This window comes from Eleutherodactylus coqui, chromosome 13, assembly GCF_035609145.1.
Source record: "Eleutherodactylus coqui strain aEleCoq1 chromosome 13, aEleCoq1.hap1, whole genome shotgun sequence".
In the NCBI taxonomy this organism is placed as follows: Eukaryota; Metazoa; Chordata; class Amphibia; order Anura; family Eleutherodactylidae; genus Eleutherodactylus; species Eleutherodactylus coqui.
The window spans coordinates 15506615-15525573 of record NC_089849.1 but is presented as its reverse complement, the minus strand read 5'-3'; the positions used below and the strand labels follow the sequence as shown (position 1 = coordinate 15525573).

At 49.6% G+C, this 18959-nt stretch overlaps 1 protein-coding gene across 2 annotated transcripts; it reads left to right on the top strand.

Annotated features, from left to right (window-relative positions):
- The first annotated feature begins 752 nt into the window (after nucleotides 1-752).
- CABLES2 (Cdk5 and Abl enzyme substrate 2) lies at nucleotides 753-16903 on the top strand. 2 transcript variants are annotated; one of them, XM_066586516.1, is made up of 10 exons: nucleotides 753-1164; nucleotides 2227-2298; nucleotides 3044-3136; nucleotides 4285-4362; nucleotides 6385-6493; nucleotides 10015-10171; nucleotides 12108-12208; nucleotides 12363-12469; nucleotides 12569-12773; nucleotides 14598-16903. In XM_066586516.1, the coding sequence occupies exons 1-10, from the start codon at nucleotides 773-775 to the stop codon at nucleotides 14736-14738; spliced, it is 1455 nt and encodes a 484-aa protein (XP_066442613.1). In that variant the 5' UTR covers nucleotides 753-772; the 3' UTR covers nucleotides 14739-16903. The 2 variants fall into 2 exon arrangements, with proteins under 2 accessions (XP_066442613.1, XP_066442614.1); XM_066586517.1 differs by lacking the exon at nucleotides 2227-2298.
- The last annotated feature ends 2056 nt before the right edge of the window (nucleotides 16904-18959 follow it).

Sequence of the window (18959 nt, the reverse complement as noted above, 5' to 3'; positions counted from 1 at the left end):
GTAAAAGTCTGACATAAAAACAAAGCAATATATTTTCTATAGAGCGAGCGCCGTCAGACTGGCGCATAGATTTGGTGTCGCCGTCATCGTACCGACCCACGAAATAAAGCTGTCATTGTCGCTGCAGTATTTACGTCAAAAAAACAAGGTACCCAAAAATGGCGCACTCTTTTCCAGTTTCACTCCACTTAGAAGTGTTTTTTCCCCAGAGCATTATACATAAAATGCTAGCAATTCAAAAATATCGCATCCTGCAAACCTTCCCTCAGACAGCTACGCTGGCGAAAAGAATGCAATGTTTTTTTGCTTTTTTTCTCTTTTTAACTAGGGATAAAAAAATAAAATTAAAAAAAGTCTACCTTTATGAAAAAGGTTACTTTAAAATACTGTTGCCCATAGCAACCAATTACCTATCAGGTTTAGTTTTACTAACCCAGTCAGAACATGAAAGCAACGCTCTGATTGGTCGCCATGCGTGACGGCACCTCTCCTTGGACGTTTCACCGCCTGACGTCACTACCAGGCGGAGCTTCCGGGTGCCGACTCCACCCCGTGCATTGCATAAATTAGAATACTAATTTATGACGTCAATATATCCACACTGGTGACACGTGATCTCCACGCCCACTTCCATACAGACATGACCAACAGGTTTCTCTTCCAATCAGTAAACGAGTCTGTTGTCGTTACCCTGGCACCAGCCAATGGCGTACGAGAGTGGGCGGGACGGCGGCACACTGGCCGTTCCCCGGTCCGGGGCCTCAGTTAGAGAATGGCCGCAGCGACCTGCGGCTCTCCCGGTGTGACAGGCCCCGGCGGCCGCTCCGGAGAGTCGTCTCATGGCCACTTGTCCCAGAGGAGGAAGCGGGGCAGTGACTCCCGGCGCCGGCAGGCCGCGCTCTTCTTCCTCAACAACATCTCCCTGGACGGCCGGCCCCTGTGTCCCGCACCGCAGCCAGCATGGGAGCCGGCCCGGGAGGTGCTGGAGCCGCCTGCCACCGCCTCACTCACCCCGTCCCCGCGGCTCCTGCCGGCTAACGGTCCCCGGATAGTGCTGTCCCGTGACTCCCCGCTGCCGGAGGGGAAGAGCGGCTCCGGGACTCCAGCTGCCAGGACGGCGCCTTCCTCCCTGGCGGGGCTCAGCGGTGGCCCGGAGAAGCAGAGGTGAGACCCGCACACGCCCCCTGAAGGGAAACCTCCTTCCTGCACAGGCCCCTCCTACTGGGGGAACCCCCCTCTAATTTAAAGGGGAACTCCACCTGGTGGGTCACGTGATGGTCGGTCACACTGACACTGTCAATGGCTGATCGGATCCTTCATGCAGACCATTAGGCCACTTTCAGGCGGGCCACAGAATCGGGCAATTTTCTCGCGATGTGCCAGTCCTACAAGTCCTCCCGAGGCTCCGGCACACTTGTCTGTAGTCTTCAGCCTGGTTAGGGGGTTCATAAATCCCGCCTCCACGAAGTGATGGCTCTGATTGGCTAAGCCACGGCGCTCGAGAACCAATCAATGAAGCGCTTGATATACCAATCACAGCCATTGACTGTATATGATGTAGGCACAGATAGTGCTGCCTCCTTGTATAACTGCCACAATCGCAGTCAGCCAGTGGGAGGGGCCTCTTCCCGCTCCCCATCGGTGTCCCCCACTGTGTAATCCAAGGTGCTGGTGGGGTAGCATGGCAGTTCGGAGCCTGCTGAAGACTCCCAGGGCATAGGTGACCATGGCAGAGCCTGAAGGACCATATCGGACATCATTACATACCGCAGTACTGAAGTGTTGCGGTGTACAGCACAAGCCATCAAATAAAGTTTTTATTGCATATAAAAGTCTAAAAAAAAAGTAATTTGCAGTTAAAAAAATTAGATATTAAAAGTTCTGCTATGGTAAAGGGGAGCGGTCTGTGGGGAGCAATGGAGGGATTTAGGTTTTGCTCTGAAGCCCCCCTCTGGTCTTGTCGGGGTTGTGCCAAGTAATAGGCCGAGTCCCTGCATGCCGGAGATAAAGCCTAGCCTTGCAGTCCTATGAGGTCTGTCACACAGCAAGCAGTGGTATTGCTGCCAGTTTCCTTTTGCGCCCTCTTCAGTTGCTCGTGGGTAGTGCAGGCCCACTGTCGGGAGTTCAGGCTGCAGTATCAGTGGTCGTCCAGCTTTCCCTGATGGCAGTCTCTGCACCCGCTGACGAGCGCCGCCTCCTGTTCTGACAATTGCCTCCCTCTTACAGGCGACGTCACCTGTCTCAGCGCTGCTCCCTAGAGGTCCTAGAGGATATTGCAGAGTTTGCACCGATGCAGAGGTATCACGGCTGCCACGAGGCTCCAGCCACCTAACACGACTAACGAACCTGTTCCTCCGCATACTAATGCCACACTAATGTCTTGTTACTCGGGGCAGGGATATTCGCAGGGTGTTACCCCACCTCTCCCTGTAACTGCACCTGATTGCACCTATGGAGATTTGAGATGCGACTACTAGACTGCCAGTGCTTGAGTGAGTGCCAGGCAGTGTTGTCATGAGCAGCCCAAGAGTCTTCTGCCAAAGCAAGCTCCTCTGAGGATTCTCATGTCAACACTGCCTGCTCCCAAAGCAAGTTCTTCTGAGAATTATAGCCAGGCAGTGTTGTCATGAGCAGTCTGCTCCCAAAGCAAGTTCCTCTGAGGAGTCTCATGATAACACTGCCTGGCAATCAGTCTGCTCCTAAAGCAAGCTCCTCTGAGGATTCTCATGACAACGCTGCCTGGCAATTACTGTCTTCTCCCAAAGGAAGCTCCTCTGGGAATATGATTGCCAGGCAGTGTTGTCATGAGCACAGTCTTTTCCTAAAGCATATTCTTCTGAGCAGCTCATGACAACACTGCCTGGCATCTACATCTTATTCTCCAGTCTCCAGACCTGCAGACTTCTTATGGTGGGGTTAGTCTTTGTGTTTTTGCCTGCCGCCAGGAGCTTCTGTGGTCTCATGTACCGGATCCTTCTCTTCTACTAACTCTCCCTGTTGTGACCCTCCGGCAGCTCATGGTTGTGTCGTCGTTCTGTTGCAGGTCCAAGCTTGTCCCCGAGTCGCCCCGACAATCCGTCCTACGGAAGACGCACTTCATCAAAAGCATGAGGCAGTACGACACCCGCAACAGCAGGTAGGTGCAGCGCGAGCGCCTGGCATGAGGTAGTACGACACCCGCAACAGCAGGTAGGTGCAGCGCGAGCGCCTGGTATGAGGCAGTACGACACCCGCAACAGCAGGTAGGTGCAGCGCGAGAGCCTGGCATGAGGCAGTACGACACCCGCAACAGCAGGTAGGTGCAGCGCGAGCGCCTGGCATGAGGCAGTACGACACCCGCAACAGCAGGTAGGTGCAGCGCGAGCGCCTGGTATGAGGCAGTACGACACCCGCAACAGCAGGTAGGTGCAGCGCGAGCGCCTGGCATGAGGCAGTACGACACCCGCAACATCAGGTAGCAGCGCGAGCGCCTGGCATGAGGCAGTACGACACCCGCAACAGCAGGTAGCAGCGCGAGCGCCTGGTATGAGGTAGTGCGACACCCGCAATAGCAGGTAGGTGCAGCGCGAGCGCCTGGCATGAGGCAGTACGACACCCGCAACAGCAGGTAATAGCGCGAGCGCCTGGTATGAGGTAGTACGACACCCGCAACAGCAGGTAGGTGCAGCACGAGCGACTAGCGTGAGGCAGTACGACACCCACAACAGCAGGTAGGTGCAGCACGAGCGACTAGCATGAGGCAGTACGACACCCGCACCAGCAGGTAGGTGCAGCGCGAGCGCCTGGCATGAGGCAGTACGACACCCGCAACAGCAGGTAGGTGCAGCGCGAGCGCCTGGTATGAGACCATACGGCACCCGCACCAGCAGATTGGTGCAGCGCGAGGGCCTAGCATGAGGCAGTACGACACCCGCAACAGCAGGTAGGTGCAGCGCGAGCGCCTGGCATGAGGCCTTTCACATGGGACGACGATTAGACACAAACGTTCGTTTGTCCAACCATCAGCCCATCTGAATATGGCCGCCGTCAGCAAACGCTCCTTCATTGGCTGATTTGATCTTTCATGCCGCAACAAAAATGCTGTCTTGTCGCCTCTTCCTGTGTGAGTACGGGGCTGCGCTGCCGTATACAGGGACCGACCGGTGTATTAATGATCGGTCATCCCTATACTGCCGATCCTCTGCCGCGTGTGAATGGGAGAAACGAGCGCCGATCCACATGAGCGCTCGCTGTGCCCGTATGGCGCTGCCCTCATCTCATCTGTATCTTGTCTTGTCGTTCTAGAATCGTCCTGATCTGCGCCAAGAGATCCCTGTGCGCCGCGTTCTCCATAATTCCGTACGGGGCCAGCCTGCGGATGAGGTGATGTCGCCTTTCTTCCGTTCCTCCTTTCAGTATTGACCTTGTCATTATGTTACAACCGCCGTATAGAGGGAATATATTTATAGTCCACATAGACGGGGAATGCACCGCAGTGGGGGGTCAGGAGAGCGTGGTACTGGTCGGAGGGTCCGACCGGTCAGGAGAGCGTGGTACTGGTCGGAGGGGTCTGACCGGTCAGGAGAGCGTGGTACTGGTCGGAGGGGTCTGACCGGTCAGGAGAGCGTGGTACTGGTCGGAGGGGTCTGACCGGTGAGGAAAGCGTGGTACTGGTCGGAGGGGTCTGACCGGTCAGGAGAGCGTGGTACTGGTCGGAGGGGTCTGACCGGTCAGGAGAGCGTGGTACTGGTCGGAGGGGTCTGACCGGTCAGGAGAGCGTGGTACTGGTCGGAGGGGTCTGACCGGTCAGGAGAGCGTGGTACTGGTCGGAGGGGTCTGACCGGTCAGGAGAGCGTGGTACTGGTCGGAGGGGTCTGACCAGTGAGGAAGGACTCGGCAATCTGACACCATAACAGAACCTCCTCCAAACCTCACCGCTGGGAAGATCTAAATCCCCACAGTGCGTTGGTAGTGTTGGACTACTAGCACACTATACTTTCTGATTGGCCAGAGTCCGTCATGTGATCAGCACTGACTAACCAGAGAGCGATGCACAGTGTGCATTAGGTGGTTACAATATTGCTGCTTTAACCCTTTTCAATCCACTGTCTGACGTCTAAAGACATTCTGATTGAAGGCTGTACAGCTCTGATGTCGGAAGACGTCCGGCAGGGTATTCTCACTGTATATTACTGGCCGCTCTGTCGTTGGGGGCCTCTCCAGCATGTCCCATACCGCAGTACTGGCTCTAGCCAGCAGATGGTGCCATTGTATAATGACAGAAAGAGAAAGCCCCCTAGGAAACCCTGAATCCAAAATTGGATTGCAAAGGGTTAATGCTCCTGGGGTCAGGTAGTGTAAAAATATTTTAGGCACCAGAGAAAGAATTGGAGGTGACTTACCTGGCATGATCGGGTTGCCCCAGTGCGGGGCAGTCTGCCACCCCTAAAGTCCCAGTGAGCAATGAGAAAATTTATGGATTGGTTGGATCCGCCGGCCCTGGTGACACGGACATCCGACAAAGGGGGAGAACATCAGTAGGGGGCTCCGAATGTAGGTTAGAAAGCAGGAAAACAATTCTTGAAAAAGAACCCCAGCGCTCCAGGGGGAAAACCATAAGCTGATGGTAGAAGTAAAGATGGGTGACTTACCTCAGAGGGTGTCTCAATCACCTAATGGTAGGTGATTGGTCACGATGATGTTTCAACGCCCTTTAGGAAGGAGATCCAGCAGGGTGGGAGTTCCCAATCTTTATTTGGTTCGAAGATCTAGGCTTAAGCTAGCCATCTGCTGTGTGGTTGAGCGCTTCCCAGGGAGAGTATGGAGAGAGGAACATGAGAAGAGCCAGTGCAGTGAGAAGGAGATACAGTCGCTCAGAGAACCTGTCCCTCACCGCCCTGCCGGAGAGGTACTGGGAAGTCTGTGGGGCGGATGGGAAAGAGTCTGGAGACCTCAGTGCTGCCTGCAACATCAGTGTCCCCTTAACTTATTTTGAGCAGTGCAGTGTAAAGTGTTACAGCGCCACCGTGCGCACACAGCGGTACTGCACTTTTAAATGGAGCGGGCTCTTCCTATAATTGTCACTTACAGATATTTATAGTCTCGCCGAGCCGTTGCCCGTCATTGACCTTCTCCTATTGTGTAAGGACTTGAAATCCTTCTATAAGTAAACTTTGGCCTTTGTGTATTCCGTCCTGTCAGAGCAGGAAGGAAGGGGGCGCTGCAGACTGCATTGTCCTCCGTAACAAAGTGATTGTCAGGAGTTGTGGGAAAGCAGGCTGTCAGACGGCACAGGGGTCCGGGCTGACGGGGCAGTCCGGGGAACGCTGCGGCTTGTAGGGGATGCGGACGGCTCGGCTCCTTGTGTCCTCTGGTTGTAACGCTGACTTGTGTTTTGTCGCACAGTGAGCTGCGAGTAGAAGGGATAAAGCAACGCCATCCGTCCGGCGGAGCCGCCTCCATCACAGACCAGACATTTGGAATGGAAGGAGTGGAGCTGGGGGCCGAGGGGGAGGTAAGCGCTGAATGACTGATGACTCTGTGGATGGGGACGTTAGCGGTGGTTGTCTTTGTAGTTAGTCGTAATCTCATTTCGGACAATCATGGTCGCGATGGGAATACTACTATGTATGGAGACCGGGAGTACAGAGACAGCAGACTGGGGCTGTGCTGCACTGTTTGTGTAACCCCAGCCATCATTTACAGCTGGACCGGAGGTGGCCGGCCTCGGTACTGGAGGTGGATGAGGGTCCCACTCAAAGGAATGACTCCTGAGATGCTCCATGATCGTCTCATTAATAGCAGCACAGATAGCTGATCACTTGGCATCACAGCAGCACCAACCCTTTCATGTTTAGGGGACTGGTCAAACTTAAACGGATTCTGAAGAACTACACTATTGATCACCTATCCCCAAGGTAGGTCACCAGTAGATGATCAGTAGGGGGGCCGCCGCTTGGGATCCCCACAGATCAGCTGATTTAAGAGACTACAGCGCTTGCTGCAGTCACTTCAGTCCATACCAGGTACAGCACTGTACATTGTATAGTGGCGGTACCCGGTATTGCAGCTCAGTCTCTTTCACTTGAATGGCACTGAGCTGCTGTTAGGCCATGGAACCAATAAACTTGATGTCACTGGCTTGAGAAGAGGCCACAGTTTCTTCAGTTAACTGATCGGCAGGGATCCCAAGCAGCGGACCCCCGACGAGCAGCTATTGATGACATATGAGGATAGGTAATCAGTAGTTTAGTCCTAGAAAACCCTTTTAAAGGGGCAAACGCAAAGTTGACCAAACGCATTAAGTAACTGCAGATGCAAATACATAGGGTTATTACAAATGATCTCCTGATGTGACCCCTCAGAACTCCCGATTAATTTGGTATCAGTGGAAACAGAAACTCAAAAAGCTTTGTTGCACAACATCAGAAATGTTTTCCCCATCAGCGGTGATCAGTGTGACCTCTTTGTCACCGGACTCACATGGAGCCTGTAGTCAAGTTCCTTGGATACACGTTGTAGCGGATCCCGACTGACGGATGCAATGACTTCTGGGATGCCGCAGATCATGGTGGGCGGTACGGGGGGATGTAGACTCTAATCACAAGGTGTAAGGTCCGGGAACGTGGAGGCCGAGGAAGAAGTTCACTATCATCACCACTGGCACGGCTGATCCATCTGTATGGTGGTCGCCGCTCACTTCTGACGTCATTGTGATAATGGGGCGGTGGGGGATCCTGGTGGGATTCCCTGTTCCGTTTGCGGCAGGCGCCATATCTATAGCGTCCAGGTACGAGATCTCCCGGATTGTTTCCTCATGGAGTAAAAAGGGGTCGGACACTTTCTTGCAGATTATAGCGCAAAACGCATTCACCGCGGCAGAGTTGCCCGGATGCTCCACGTAGACCGGTGGGTTCCCCTCCCCCACATTCTGACATTATGTTTGTGACCTGAAAGATGGACGGCGTCTTCATCACTAAACACTCCATGAACCGTCGCTTCCCATTACAGTTCGCACACTGTCACAGAACGTCTCCGCACTTTGTCGTCCAGTTTCAGGGCCGGTAACAATTGCAATCGGTAGGGATAACATTGCAATGTTTGCACAGAACCTTCCACACAGTCGGCGGCGGGACGTCCAATTCTCCGCTCGCTCCGACGGTGGATTACTGAAGACTTCCTATGAGTCTTGCACGGACGCGCTCTGCTGTTTCCACGCTTACCGGTGGACGGCCGGATGATTGATTGTCTTTTTCAGATGCAAACTTTTTACTTGAAATCGGAGTACCGCTTACAAATTGTGCGCCCCCGGGGAACGCTTCACCAAACTGTATTGGAACATGGTGAAAAGTAATGGATTTGTGTTTTCTGAAAGTTGATTAAAAATTTCCAATTCTAGTAATTTCTCACTAATAACAGATTGAAAGACATGAAAATCAAGGACACGACGCTCTCCTGTCCTCACTAGCAGTCATTTTGTCTTGTATCCCCATAGCAACAACAGAATAAAAGTTTTTGGGCCTTACAAAACTTTCTAACAGTAAGACGTCCGTGTTGCCGATGGCAATCAATCACAACGCAGCGTTCATCGTACCTCAGCAGCTTGAGAAATGAAAGCTGCATTGTGATTGGTCGTTTTATGGTGGATAGTTTTGCTAAATTAAAACTTTTGAGTTTCGGTTTCCATTGATATCAAGTTTCTGTATCTGAGAGTCATTAAAGGGAGTTATGGGGGGGTCACATCAGGGGGGATCATCTGTAATAACACCGTGTACTCCCTATTTCCCCCAGATACACTTTTCCAGTCTGGTCTTCTGTGTATTTAACCCTTTCCAGTCCAATGTCGGGCCTACCCCGACATCATAATTTCCCTCCACAGCTCCGATGTCGGGGCAGGCCCGACACCGCAGTGCAGGAGTGGATCTGCACCCGATCATCAGACACATGGGGTGCAGATGCACTCCTGCACTGGTCCACCCCGGGGGAGAAGGCAGAAAGGGTTTTTAACCCTTTCTGCCTTCTCCTTTACACATTACATAGCGCTCAATTAGCGCTATGCAATGCATAGATTCCGGCCGGCGATCATGTGACCGCCGGTGTTACCTGACCCCCGGCGGTCACATGAACGCCGAGCCAAGAGCCTGCACTGTGGGAGGACCTGCTTACCTGTCCGGCGTCTTCCGCATTCTCCTTCTGTCTCCCAGCCCGGCGATCATGTGACCGCCAGGTGCCACCTGACCCCAGCGGTCACATGATCGCCGAGACGGGAGGCAGAAGGAGAATGCGGAAGACGCCGGACAGGTAAGCAGGATCCCCCATGGTGCAGTGAGCATCTGCACCCTCCTGAACTCTGTCAGTTCAGGAGGGTGCAGAGCAAATGTATTTTTTTCTCACCCATTCTCCCCAGCTCCAATTTATTTGGAGCTGGGGAGAATGGGTGAGAAAAAATAAATGGATTGGAAAGGGTTAATCGGAATGACAAGGGGCTGCCAGACGTACCTGACACTGCTTATCTGTGGTGGATTAGGATGAAACTTCACCTATAGAACCTACCATAGTTGATCTAGAATTGACTGGAGGGCAGATGACCACCGTGGGATGTGCTGTGTGGGGTACGTGCCTGGTGGTAGTTGTGCCTAGTGAGATCACTGTATACGCAGGGGGGTGCTTACTATTAGAGATGAGCGAGTATACTCGCTAAGACACATTACTCGAGCGAGTATACTCGCTAAGACACATTACTCGAGCGAGTAGTGCCTTAGCCGAGTATCTCCCCGCTCGTCTCTAAAGATTCGGGGGCCGCCGGGGAGAGCGGGGAGGAACGGAGGGGAGATCGAGTACTGGCTCGAGTAATGTGCCTTAGCAAGTATACTCGCTCATCTCTACTTACTATACATTTCGGACCGCTTGACCTTATTTTAGTTGTGCAGCTCATGAAGAATCATCCGGCACACGTCCTCCTCTGTACGGGAAGAGGTCCCGGATTATCTCATGATTCACTATTTTCATACTTCGTCTCTTTTCCTTTTTTTGCAGGTCGTTTCTTATGCAAAGTTTTTATATCCAACAAACGCCCTCGTCAGCCAAAAAGAAGACCCTCAGCCGCCACAGATCCGGCCGGCGGTCCATGACACTTCCAAACGGAACTTCTCCAACGCTCGGTTTACCCCAGTGTCCGCAGTAGGTGACCACGGTAAGGATGCTTGTTACCGATGTTGATCCTGTCCCTATGATGAGCACCAATCAATGAGATTGGCACTCGTTTAGCTGTCCTTCACAGGCAATTCAGAATGTATGGGGGACAAAGGATCGTTTATGCGATCATTCGTCCTCCATACAATTTCTTCGCTAACTGCTTGCATGCCGATTTTTGGTACCGCATGAAAGATGCAATCACAACGAGGGTTTCTGGGGTGATTGATGATACCTTCACACAGGCAGATAATAAGGTCAGACGAATGTGCGGATGAATGAACATCCATTCATCATCATCTGCCCTTTTGGGGTCTCCTCCTTGCTGCCTGTAAGTGCTTGTGAAAGTGTTAGGCCAGGCGCACACGACTGCATCGGAATTGCATATTATGCGGGCTCTGTACACCCGTGTGATATGCTGTAGCTTGCAGGCAATCAATTACATTGCCTTACGCAGTTCCGCTCACACCATCTAGTTGGAAATTGCGTAATTCGCAAGTGCAAAGCAGCATGTAAGGAGACTTATTAAGGCAATGCTCCTCTGGGAAATTAATGCAAATCAGAAAGATGGAAAAATACCTCTACAGCGCCATCTATTGGACGGCAGCATTCCTTCAAATCGAAGTGACCTTATAACAACTCCTCAATGATTGGGGATATTAAACCAAGCAAGAAACCATGCACAGACAGACTGTTTCGGGGTGATTGCCTTCTCGGGGCTATCCCTATATCCACTCACCCCCTAGGTGTCTCCACACACTTTTTGGGTGTCCTCCTTAAGAAGACACGACACTGCTTCTGACGCACGTCACAGGGCCCTCACAGAATAAGCCAGAAGCCTGCTGCACACTGAGGAGGGGTAAACCCCCTGAAACAGTCCGTCTGTGTATGGTTTAATATTCCCAATCATATTCCCCATCCTCTCTGCCTCCCGCTCCTTGTTGTCCGGCCGTCAACAAGCTTTCTATTCCCTCATTAGATTGTTTCAGTCTGATCTGTGATCCACGAACGCCGCGCCGTCTTCAGCTCTCCATCAGATGTGCATCTCCATCCTCTTAGGGCTTCTTACAGGGGAGCAAACAGTCTGAGGGGAGATCAGGACTAGAGGGAGGAGGCTTTAACAACGTATTTGGAGAGTGTGGGCAGTACGGGCAGCGGTGTGCGGGCATGCAGAGAGTGGGCAGTACGGGCAGCGGTGTGCGGGCATGCAGAGAGTGGGCAGTACGGGCAGCGGTGTGCGGGCATGCAGAGAGTGGGCAGCGGTGTGCGGGCGTGCAGAGAGTGGGCAGTACGGGCAGTGGTGTGCGGGCGTGCAATGTCCTACAACCCAACACCTGTGGGCAGCGCCCTCTGCACTTTGGGCTTCAGCTCCTCACTGATCCTCTCGCAGTAACGAGCGCCGGGGGTTGCTGAACCTTTCCCTGATAATGTTCCAATACCGGCCCTTGAGAATGGTGGACGGGCGTCCGGCTCCTGCACGGCTGACACTTGTCCCACCTTCCTTGAACTCTATTCACACGCACTTCATGATAAAACCCGTTCTCCATCCTGCGCCCAAAGTCTTCCATAAATACCGGCAGCAGACGCTCGGACCACGAAAAACGGATCTCTGCACGTTGCGCTTCTTTCATGCAAATCCCAAGTGTAGCAGCCCATTTTTCTTGCACAAATTCAGTGATGTAACACGTTCAGACCTGCACCGCAGCGACCAGGGAGACGGCGACCTGCAACGGAAAGTGTTGATAAGACGGTGCGGCCAGCGGAGGTTTAATATAACTGGAGTGCGGATAATTTTTGACTGGCCCTCCATGTATCATGCGACTGGTTGCCGGGAAGAACAATGGTGTTTTTTCCTGTCTCTCTGTCCCGCATGACCCTGATAATACCAGGCGAGGTGTCCGCGACATTCAGAGTTCTTTACATCTCTACCATATTAGGCACGGAGTTGGACAGCATCGAGTACAATCCCAACATCCTGGACGACCCTCAGTGGCCCTGCGGGAAACACAAGCGCGTCCTCATCTTTGCTTCCTATATGGTAAGTAACTTGTCCTGCAGTCTTTATCACCATCATGTGATACGTAAAGTAGCGCAGAACATACCACATGACTTACCACATACCACACACGTCTTTACTGCGTGCCATAAAGTGCAGCTGTCTCCTGAGATCGACGCCTCCTGCTCTCTTCCAGACAACCGTTATTGAATACGTGAAACCGTCCGATCTGAAGAAAGACATGAACGAGATGTTTAAGGAGAAGTTTCCTAACGTAAAGCTGACTCTGAGCAAGATCAGAAGGTGAGGGTTAGATTGCAAGCTCCTGGGCCGTGGTGATGGATATCTGGTATCTGCTGCCATCTTCTTCTATGCTCCATTATGTTATTTCTCTGCCTCCAGCTTGAAGCGTGAGATGAGGAACATGGCGCAGGAGTGTAACATGGAGCCGGTCACGGTGGCCATGTCCTATGTTTACTTTGAGAAGCTGGTCCTGCAAGGCCGAGTGAACAAGCAGAACCGCAAACTGTGTGCCGGAGCCTGCGTGCTCCTGGCCGCCAAAATCAGCAGCGACTTCAAGAAACCCGAGCTGAAGCATCTACTAGACGTAAGCGTATAGCCCTGCGGTCGAGCCCTGAGTGTGACTTCGGCGGCCACCATTGCCCCCTCCTGTTATCATCGCATCTTTAAGCCCCCCCCCCCCCCCACAGTCACATTAAAATTGGACAAAGCCTCCCGAAAACGTCACTATTTTTATTGTAGATTCTGAATTTAGGTAAAAATATTTGACGCAGAACTCCGTCACCTGAAGAGCGTATTTAACCCCTTAGTGACATAACTAATTTTAGCTTTAAGAGCCAGTAAATCGTTTCCCCTTTTGTTCCCCAGCGGCCATAACTTGGATCTTTTTTTTCATCAATCTTTTATTTCGTGGGATGAGATCAAGTTTTCAGAGGAGCCAATTTGGGTTCATTATGATGTATTTAATAACTTTATTTCATTCTTTTTTCTTTTTTTTTTTTTTGCTGGGGGGGGGATGGAAAGAAAGCTATTTCATCATTGTTTCTTGTGATTTACTTTTATGGCGTTGGCCGTGTGCTGTAATTAGTCTACGAGTCATTACGATGATGGCCAACTGATGGCCTGTCCAGGGATATGGATGATGGCCAAGATTGTAGAGGTTTTAGAATGTTTTATTGCTATTATTGCACCATAGAAACACTTTTTATTTATTTTAATACAAGAATCCTTTTTGTGTCGCCACATTCCGGGACCGCAGCAGTCTTTTATTTTTCAGTCAATGGGACTGCATCAGGCCTGGTTTTTGTAGGAAAACTTGTAGTTTTTATGGGTACTAGTCTGATGTAGACACAACTTTTTTTTTTTTTTTATTTCCGTTTTTATCGAGATTATCAGAAAAGGTTTTTTTGTGGGGGGTTTTTTGGATTTTTTTTTTTCCTTACGGAATTTACTGTGCTGGCTAAAGTAATATTTTAGAGTGTGGGTTGTTATGGATGCGGCAATACCAATTATGTATAGGTTTTTGTTTTTTGGGTTTTTTTTGTTTCCTCCCCCCCTGCCAATAATTTAAAGCCTTGTGTTGTAAGGAGAAAAAGTTTATAACAATTTTTACATAAAAACATTTAGATGCCGCGGTCAGCAGGGGGGATTGGCTTAGTGTTTTATACATTGCAATACCGGGCCTTCACACAGGCCATTTTAGACACTACAAGGAGGGCCAAGTGATCGTTCCTCCTCGCAGAGCTGTCATTGGTCAGCCCAGGAGATCAGCCAATAATTGAGCGTTTGATTGTTTGTTTGTACTTTTATACGGCCCGAGGAGCGGACAAAAGAATGTTCAAGCGAATGCTCTTGTCTGATTACCAGAGGTGTATAGGGCCCTTTAACCCCGTCATCCGCTCTGACATACATGTATATCACAGAGGTGCGTGGTGGGTAAGAAGTCAAATATAAGAATTGACAACGACATTTAAAGGGTTAACACCTCCGATCAGTGGGCCCCTGATCCCCCTCCATACAAACCTCTATAACGTACATATACATCCTGGAGCGTTAAGGGGTTAAAGTAGTAAAGCAAAGCACTACATCATCCTAATGGTACTGACTCGTAGAATGAAGTTAGGACGTCGTTTTTATGGTACCATGAACACTGCAAAATAACCCCCCCCCCCCCAAAAAAAAAATAAAGAAATAAACAACACCTATTCTTTCCTCACCCCACTCTTAAAAACTTTCACATGGTTCCCAATACGTTATATGGTGCGTTACACGGTAAGCCCGCACACAGCGATGTCAACGGCAACTCGGAATGGTTAAAGGGTTAATGTATTGTGGGGGTGCTGCTCTTGGATGTATGTCCCCACTGTGGTTTAACCTTCTTGCTGACATTCTCCTTCTCCCCTCATTGCAGAAGTTAGAAGAACGCTTCCGAGCTAACAGACGAGACCTGGTTGCATTTGAGCTGACTGTGCTAGTGGCCATGGAGCTAGCACTCTACCTCCCCGAGGCCCAAGTATTACCTCATTACCGGCGTTTGACCAAGCAGCAGTAGACGACCTCCAGGCAGAGACGCCGCGCTCCGTTCCGGGGCTCCTGCATCGCTCCTCTCTGCTGTGCGGCGCTCCGCGCCTCTTCATCCCGCAGTACGTCACGACACTATGGGATCCGCACAGCCGTAGGGTGGAGGGTCCGGATCTGATTCCGTCCGATCTTTGCATAGTTGCACATTCTAGAACCGCTCTTCCCTTTTTAGCAGTCCAGATTTATTTTTTTAACCCATTGAATTCTGATTCTATTCAGTTTTTTTATGTATCTGGATGGATGCCAGGATAGGATCTGTTGTCCTATACATGAGGTGTTGTGCGTGTGACGCCCCCAAAAGGATAGAGAGGGGGGATTAGTGTCAGTAAAGGAAGAAGGGGGGCTTTTTAGCCTTCGGAGGGACTAGAAATAAGCACAATTAACCCTTCAGTGCCTTTGTAATGTCTCTCAAATCACTCTGGCATTGAGGATGTTAATGCGTATCTACTCTTAGTAAGACGTTATGCCGATGTTGGAGTGTTACGGCAAGAAACTAGTAAATGTACGCCCAGGAGTCGCCCTCTTCTGTCAAATCACATTTCATAGGGTCCTTTTATACAGGACAACCTGTCGGGCGCAGATGCCCAACCGGTCGTGCCAGCGATGATCCGTCCTGACGTCATCATCAATGGTCAGAGAAAGCAGCGGGCCGCACGATCAGCTTATGGACGGGGTCCCGAGCGGGGAACCCCTGTACACCAACTACTGATGACCTGTCCAGGGGATAGGCCATCAGTTAAAATAACTGTAGACAGTAAAGGACAACTCAAGGACTTGGAGATGTCTTGACTTAGAGGGAAAGGCTCTGTAAGGATCCGCTTTTGTGAATATGTCCGTTTTTACGAACACAAGCCAAGAAACAAATCTGCAGCTTAGACATAGTAGGCAATAAGGAGCGCTGCTCTGGGGGCTCCTCTATATGCAGTCAGTGTCTGAGATTTCTAGCAGTAAGTGAAGATCTCTACAGCTTCCAAGTAGTCTCATTCCAAAAAAAGAAGAAAAAAAAACTTTTTAAAGTGATATGCATACTTTTATTTGTAAGAGTCGTGCCTGAACTTCCCTGATCCGGTATCGGGAGTTATTTTATTTATTCTGTTAGGTTTGTAAACTGTTAAAGTGCATCCGCCATCTACTGCACAGCGGCACTCAGCCCTGCGGACATCCTTGTTTATTCGCCTGGCTACCATATGTGACCGCATGTAGACATCGCACACGTGACCGTATTAGGGATCAGGATTACACAGACCCTACCTGGAAGTATTGGCTTTACGAAGAGTGCCACTGGAATGCTTATGGGTCCATAATGCCCGACCCTTGGGTGGTCCATGTGGCACTTCACAGCTTCCGTGTACTTGGCTTCATGGTGCACATAACAGACTGCCTCCATGCTGCAGTCTTGTCTTAGGTCCTGTCTTCTCTGGCAATAAAACCCCCGAGGAGAAGATCCGCACCTCAATGAGAGGGAAATAAGATGAGGGGAATCAAGAACTAGTAGCGGGTAGGTTGAAGGAGAAATCCTGTAGCATAGTCGTCTCCAGCAGTTGCACAATTACGACTCCCGGCATGCCTCAAATCTGATGATGCCCTGCTCATCCAGGCCCTTTAACACGGGGCGACCTGTCGGGCGCAGATACCCAACAGTCGTCCCAGCAATGATCTTCCTGGGCTTTTACACAGGAGTGATCATCGCCCAGTGAATGGAGGTGAGCCATCTGGAGATCGCTCCTGCCGCCCGCCTCCATTCACAGTAAACAGGCCGTCGTTCATAGATGATACTGCCTGTTCGCACGGCCGCTCCGTCGGTCAGTTTTATACCTGCAGAAACGGAACGATAAGAGAACAAATCCTCATCCGTCGCTCCGTTTTCGTTACAGAAAGTAATTCATACGTTTCTGTAAAATTAAAACCTCCTGCCGCTGTATGAAGGCCTGTTTTTTGCGGGTCGAGTTGTATTTTTTAATGATGCTATATAATGTACGGAAAAACTTTTTAAAAGTTCTAAATGGAGTAAAATGAAGAAAAAAAAAAAGAAATTCTGCCATCTTTCGGTGCGTCTTGTTTCTGCGGCCCACAAACTGCAATTACAGTTGCAATTACTACGATACCAAACTTATGCAGCCTTTTTTCTTTTTTTTGATGGACCACTTTTTATTTATTTATTTTTTTTTTTTCAAAGACATTTAATTTTTTCAAAATTATTTTCTACTGCCATCTTCTGCGTGCAATAACTTTTTTTTCTGTCCACATAGTTGTGCGAGGGCTTATTTTGTACGGGACGTCCTGCAGTTTGCATTAGTACCATTGTGGAATACATACGACTTTTTGATTACTTTTTATTGCATTTTTTTCTTAGAGATGGGGTGATCAAAAAAGGGCATTCCTGGCGTTCTTAAATGTTTTTTTCGAACGACGTTCACTGTGCGGGGTAAATAATGCGCTACTTTGATAGTTCGAACTTTTACGGACGCAGCGATACTAAACATGTATTCTTGTTTTATGATTTAGTCTACCCAATGACCTGTAAGAACCCAGTTCATTAATTACAACTTCCTGGTGGATGATCCGCTGTGTTTTCACTATGTGGAAACATCCCCTATATGTTACATAAACCGACCCTTAGTGTTCAGTCAGCGTAATAGTTGTGCAATCCCTTTGGTTATTCTTTTTTTTAACCCCTTCATGACACGGCCTATTTTGGGCTTAAGGACGCAACAGTTTTTGCCGGATTTTCTTCTCCATTTTTATCAAAAGCGATAACTTTTTTACTTTTCCGTTGACGCGGCCGTATGAGGGCTTGTTTTTTTGCGTGGCGAATTGTAGTTTTTGATGGTGCCACTTTTGGGTACATAGACTATATTGTAAAACTTTTATTTTTTTTATGATAGCAGGGAGAGAAAACGCATCAATTCTGCCATAGATTATTTTACAGCGTTAATCATGCAGCATAAATGACGCACTACATTTTTTTCTGCGGACCGTTATGATTACAACAGACCAAAATTCTTACATTTTTTTTTAATGTTTTTCCACTTTGGAAATCTTTTTTTTTTCTAAATCGCTTCATTCAAAGTCCTATAACTTTTTATTTTCTTTATGTACGGAGCTCTGTGAGGGCTTATTTTTTGCGAGACGATCTGTAGTTTTTATTGGTACCATTTTGGGGTACATACGGCTTTTTTGATCACTTTTATTGCGTTATAAAATTAGCATTTTGCCTCAGTTTTTTAGTGTTTTTTTTTTTTTTTTAATGCCTTTTTCCGCGCACAGTCAAAAGCATGTGCAGCTTATTGTACACGTCGTTACAGACTCGCCAATACCAAATATGTGGGGTTTTGTTGTTTTTTTTTTTACCTTTTTTTTATGCTAATGTAACTTTTTTTATTTTTTTTACATTTTACTTTTTTATTCAGTTTTATTATCTTTTTTTTTTTTTTTTTTTTTTACACAATTTCTGTCCCTCTGGGGGACTTACAACACTGCACTGCTGATCGCTATGATAAGACATGGCAGCAATCACAGACACTGGCAATACAGGATGCCAGTGTTTGGCATCCTGTTGCCATGACAACAGGCTGGGCTCTCTGCAATTATATCGCGAGGGCCCTGCAACTTCAGAGGGAGCGCGCTCCCTCTGTGAACCCCTACATAGATCGCGGCAGCGAAGGGGTTAAGAGCAGGGGGAGCATCTCCGATGCACCCCCGCTGTTGCAGCTGGAGCCTGGCTGTGACTGACAGGGATCATAAGTGATCTTGCGCTATCCCAGGACGTAAGTTTACGCCCTGTTGTGGGAAGTACCCCACTGCCAGGACGTAAACGTGCGCCCTGGAGCGGGAAGGGGTTAAGCAAGGTTAATGGCGAGCCGACTGAAGTAATTGTAGAGGCAGATTTAAAAAAAAAAAATAGCACAATAGCAATTGGATGACATTATTCCGCATAACTGGAAAACCTTTATGTGGCAGAAAAAAAAACGGATCTCATATTTGAATTCAGCGCGCTAAAGTTACTATGAGCCGCCGATCTGCTGATCTGTTACAATAATTGTGTTGCGCAGCGTTATCGTTCAGATTCTCTAGATTGGAACGATTTATGTAAAAGGGTGCTCTCACACAGAAGCGATAGTCGCTCTGCGAATGGGGCAGAGCGGGGCGGTGATGTCTTCCAAACGCCCGCCGCCATTCACAGTAAACAGGC

Coding starts and splice junctions, on each gene's coding strand:
- CABLES2 (XM_066586516.1), top strand. CDS start 773: ATGGCCGCAGCGACCTGCGGCTCTCCCGGTGTGACAGGCCCCGGCGGC. Junction 1,165..2,226: donor GGTGGCCCGGAGAAGCAGAG/GTGAGACCCGCA, acceptor TCCCTCTTACAG/GCGACGTCACCTGTCTCAGC. Junction 4,363..6,384: donor GGGGCCAGCCTGCGGATGAG/GTGATGTCGCCT, acceptor TTTGTCGCACAG/TGAGCTGCGAGTAGAAGGGA.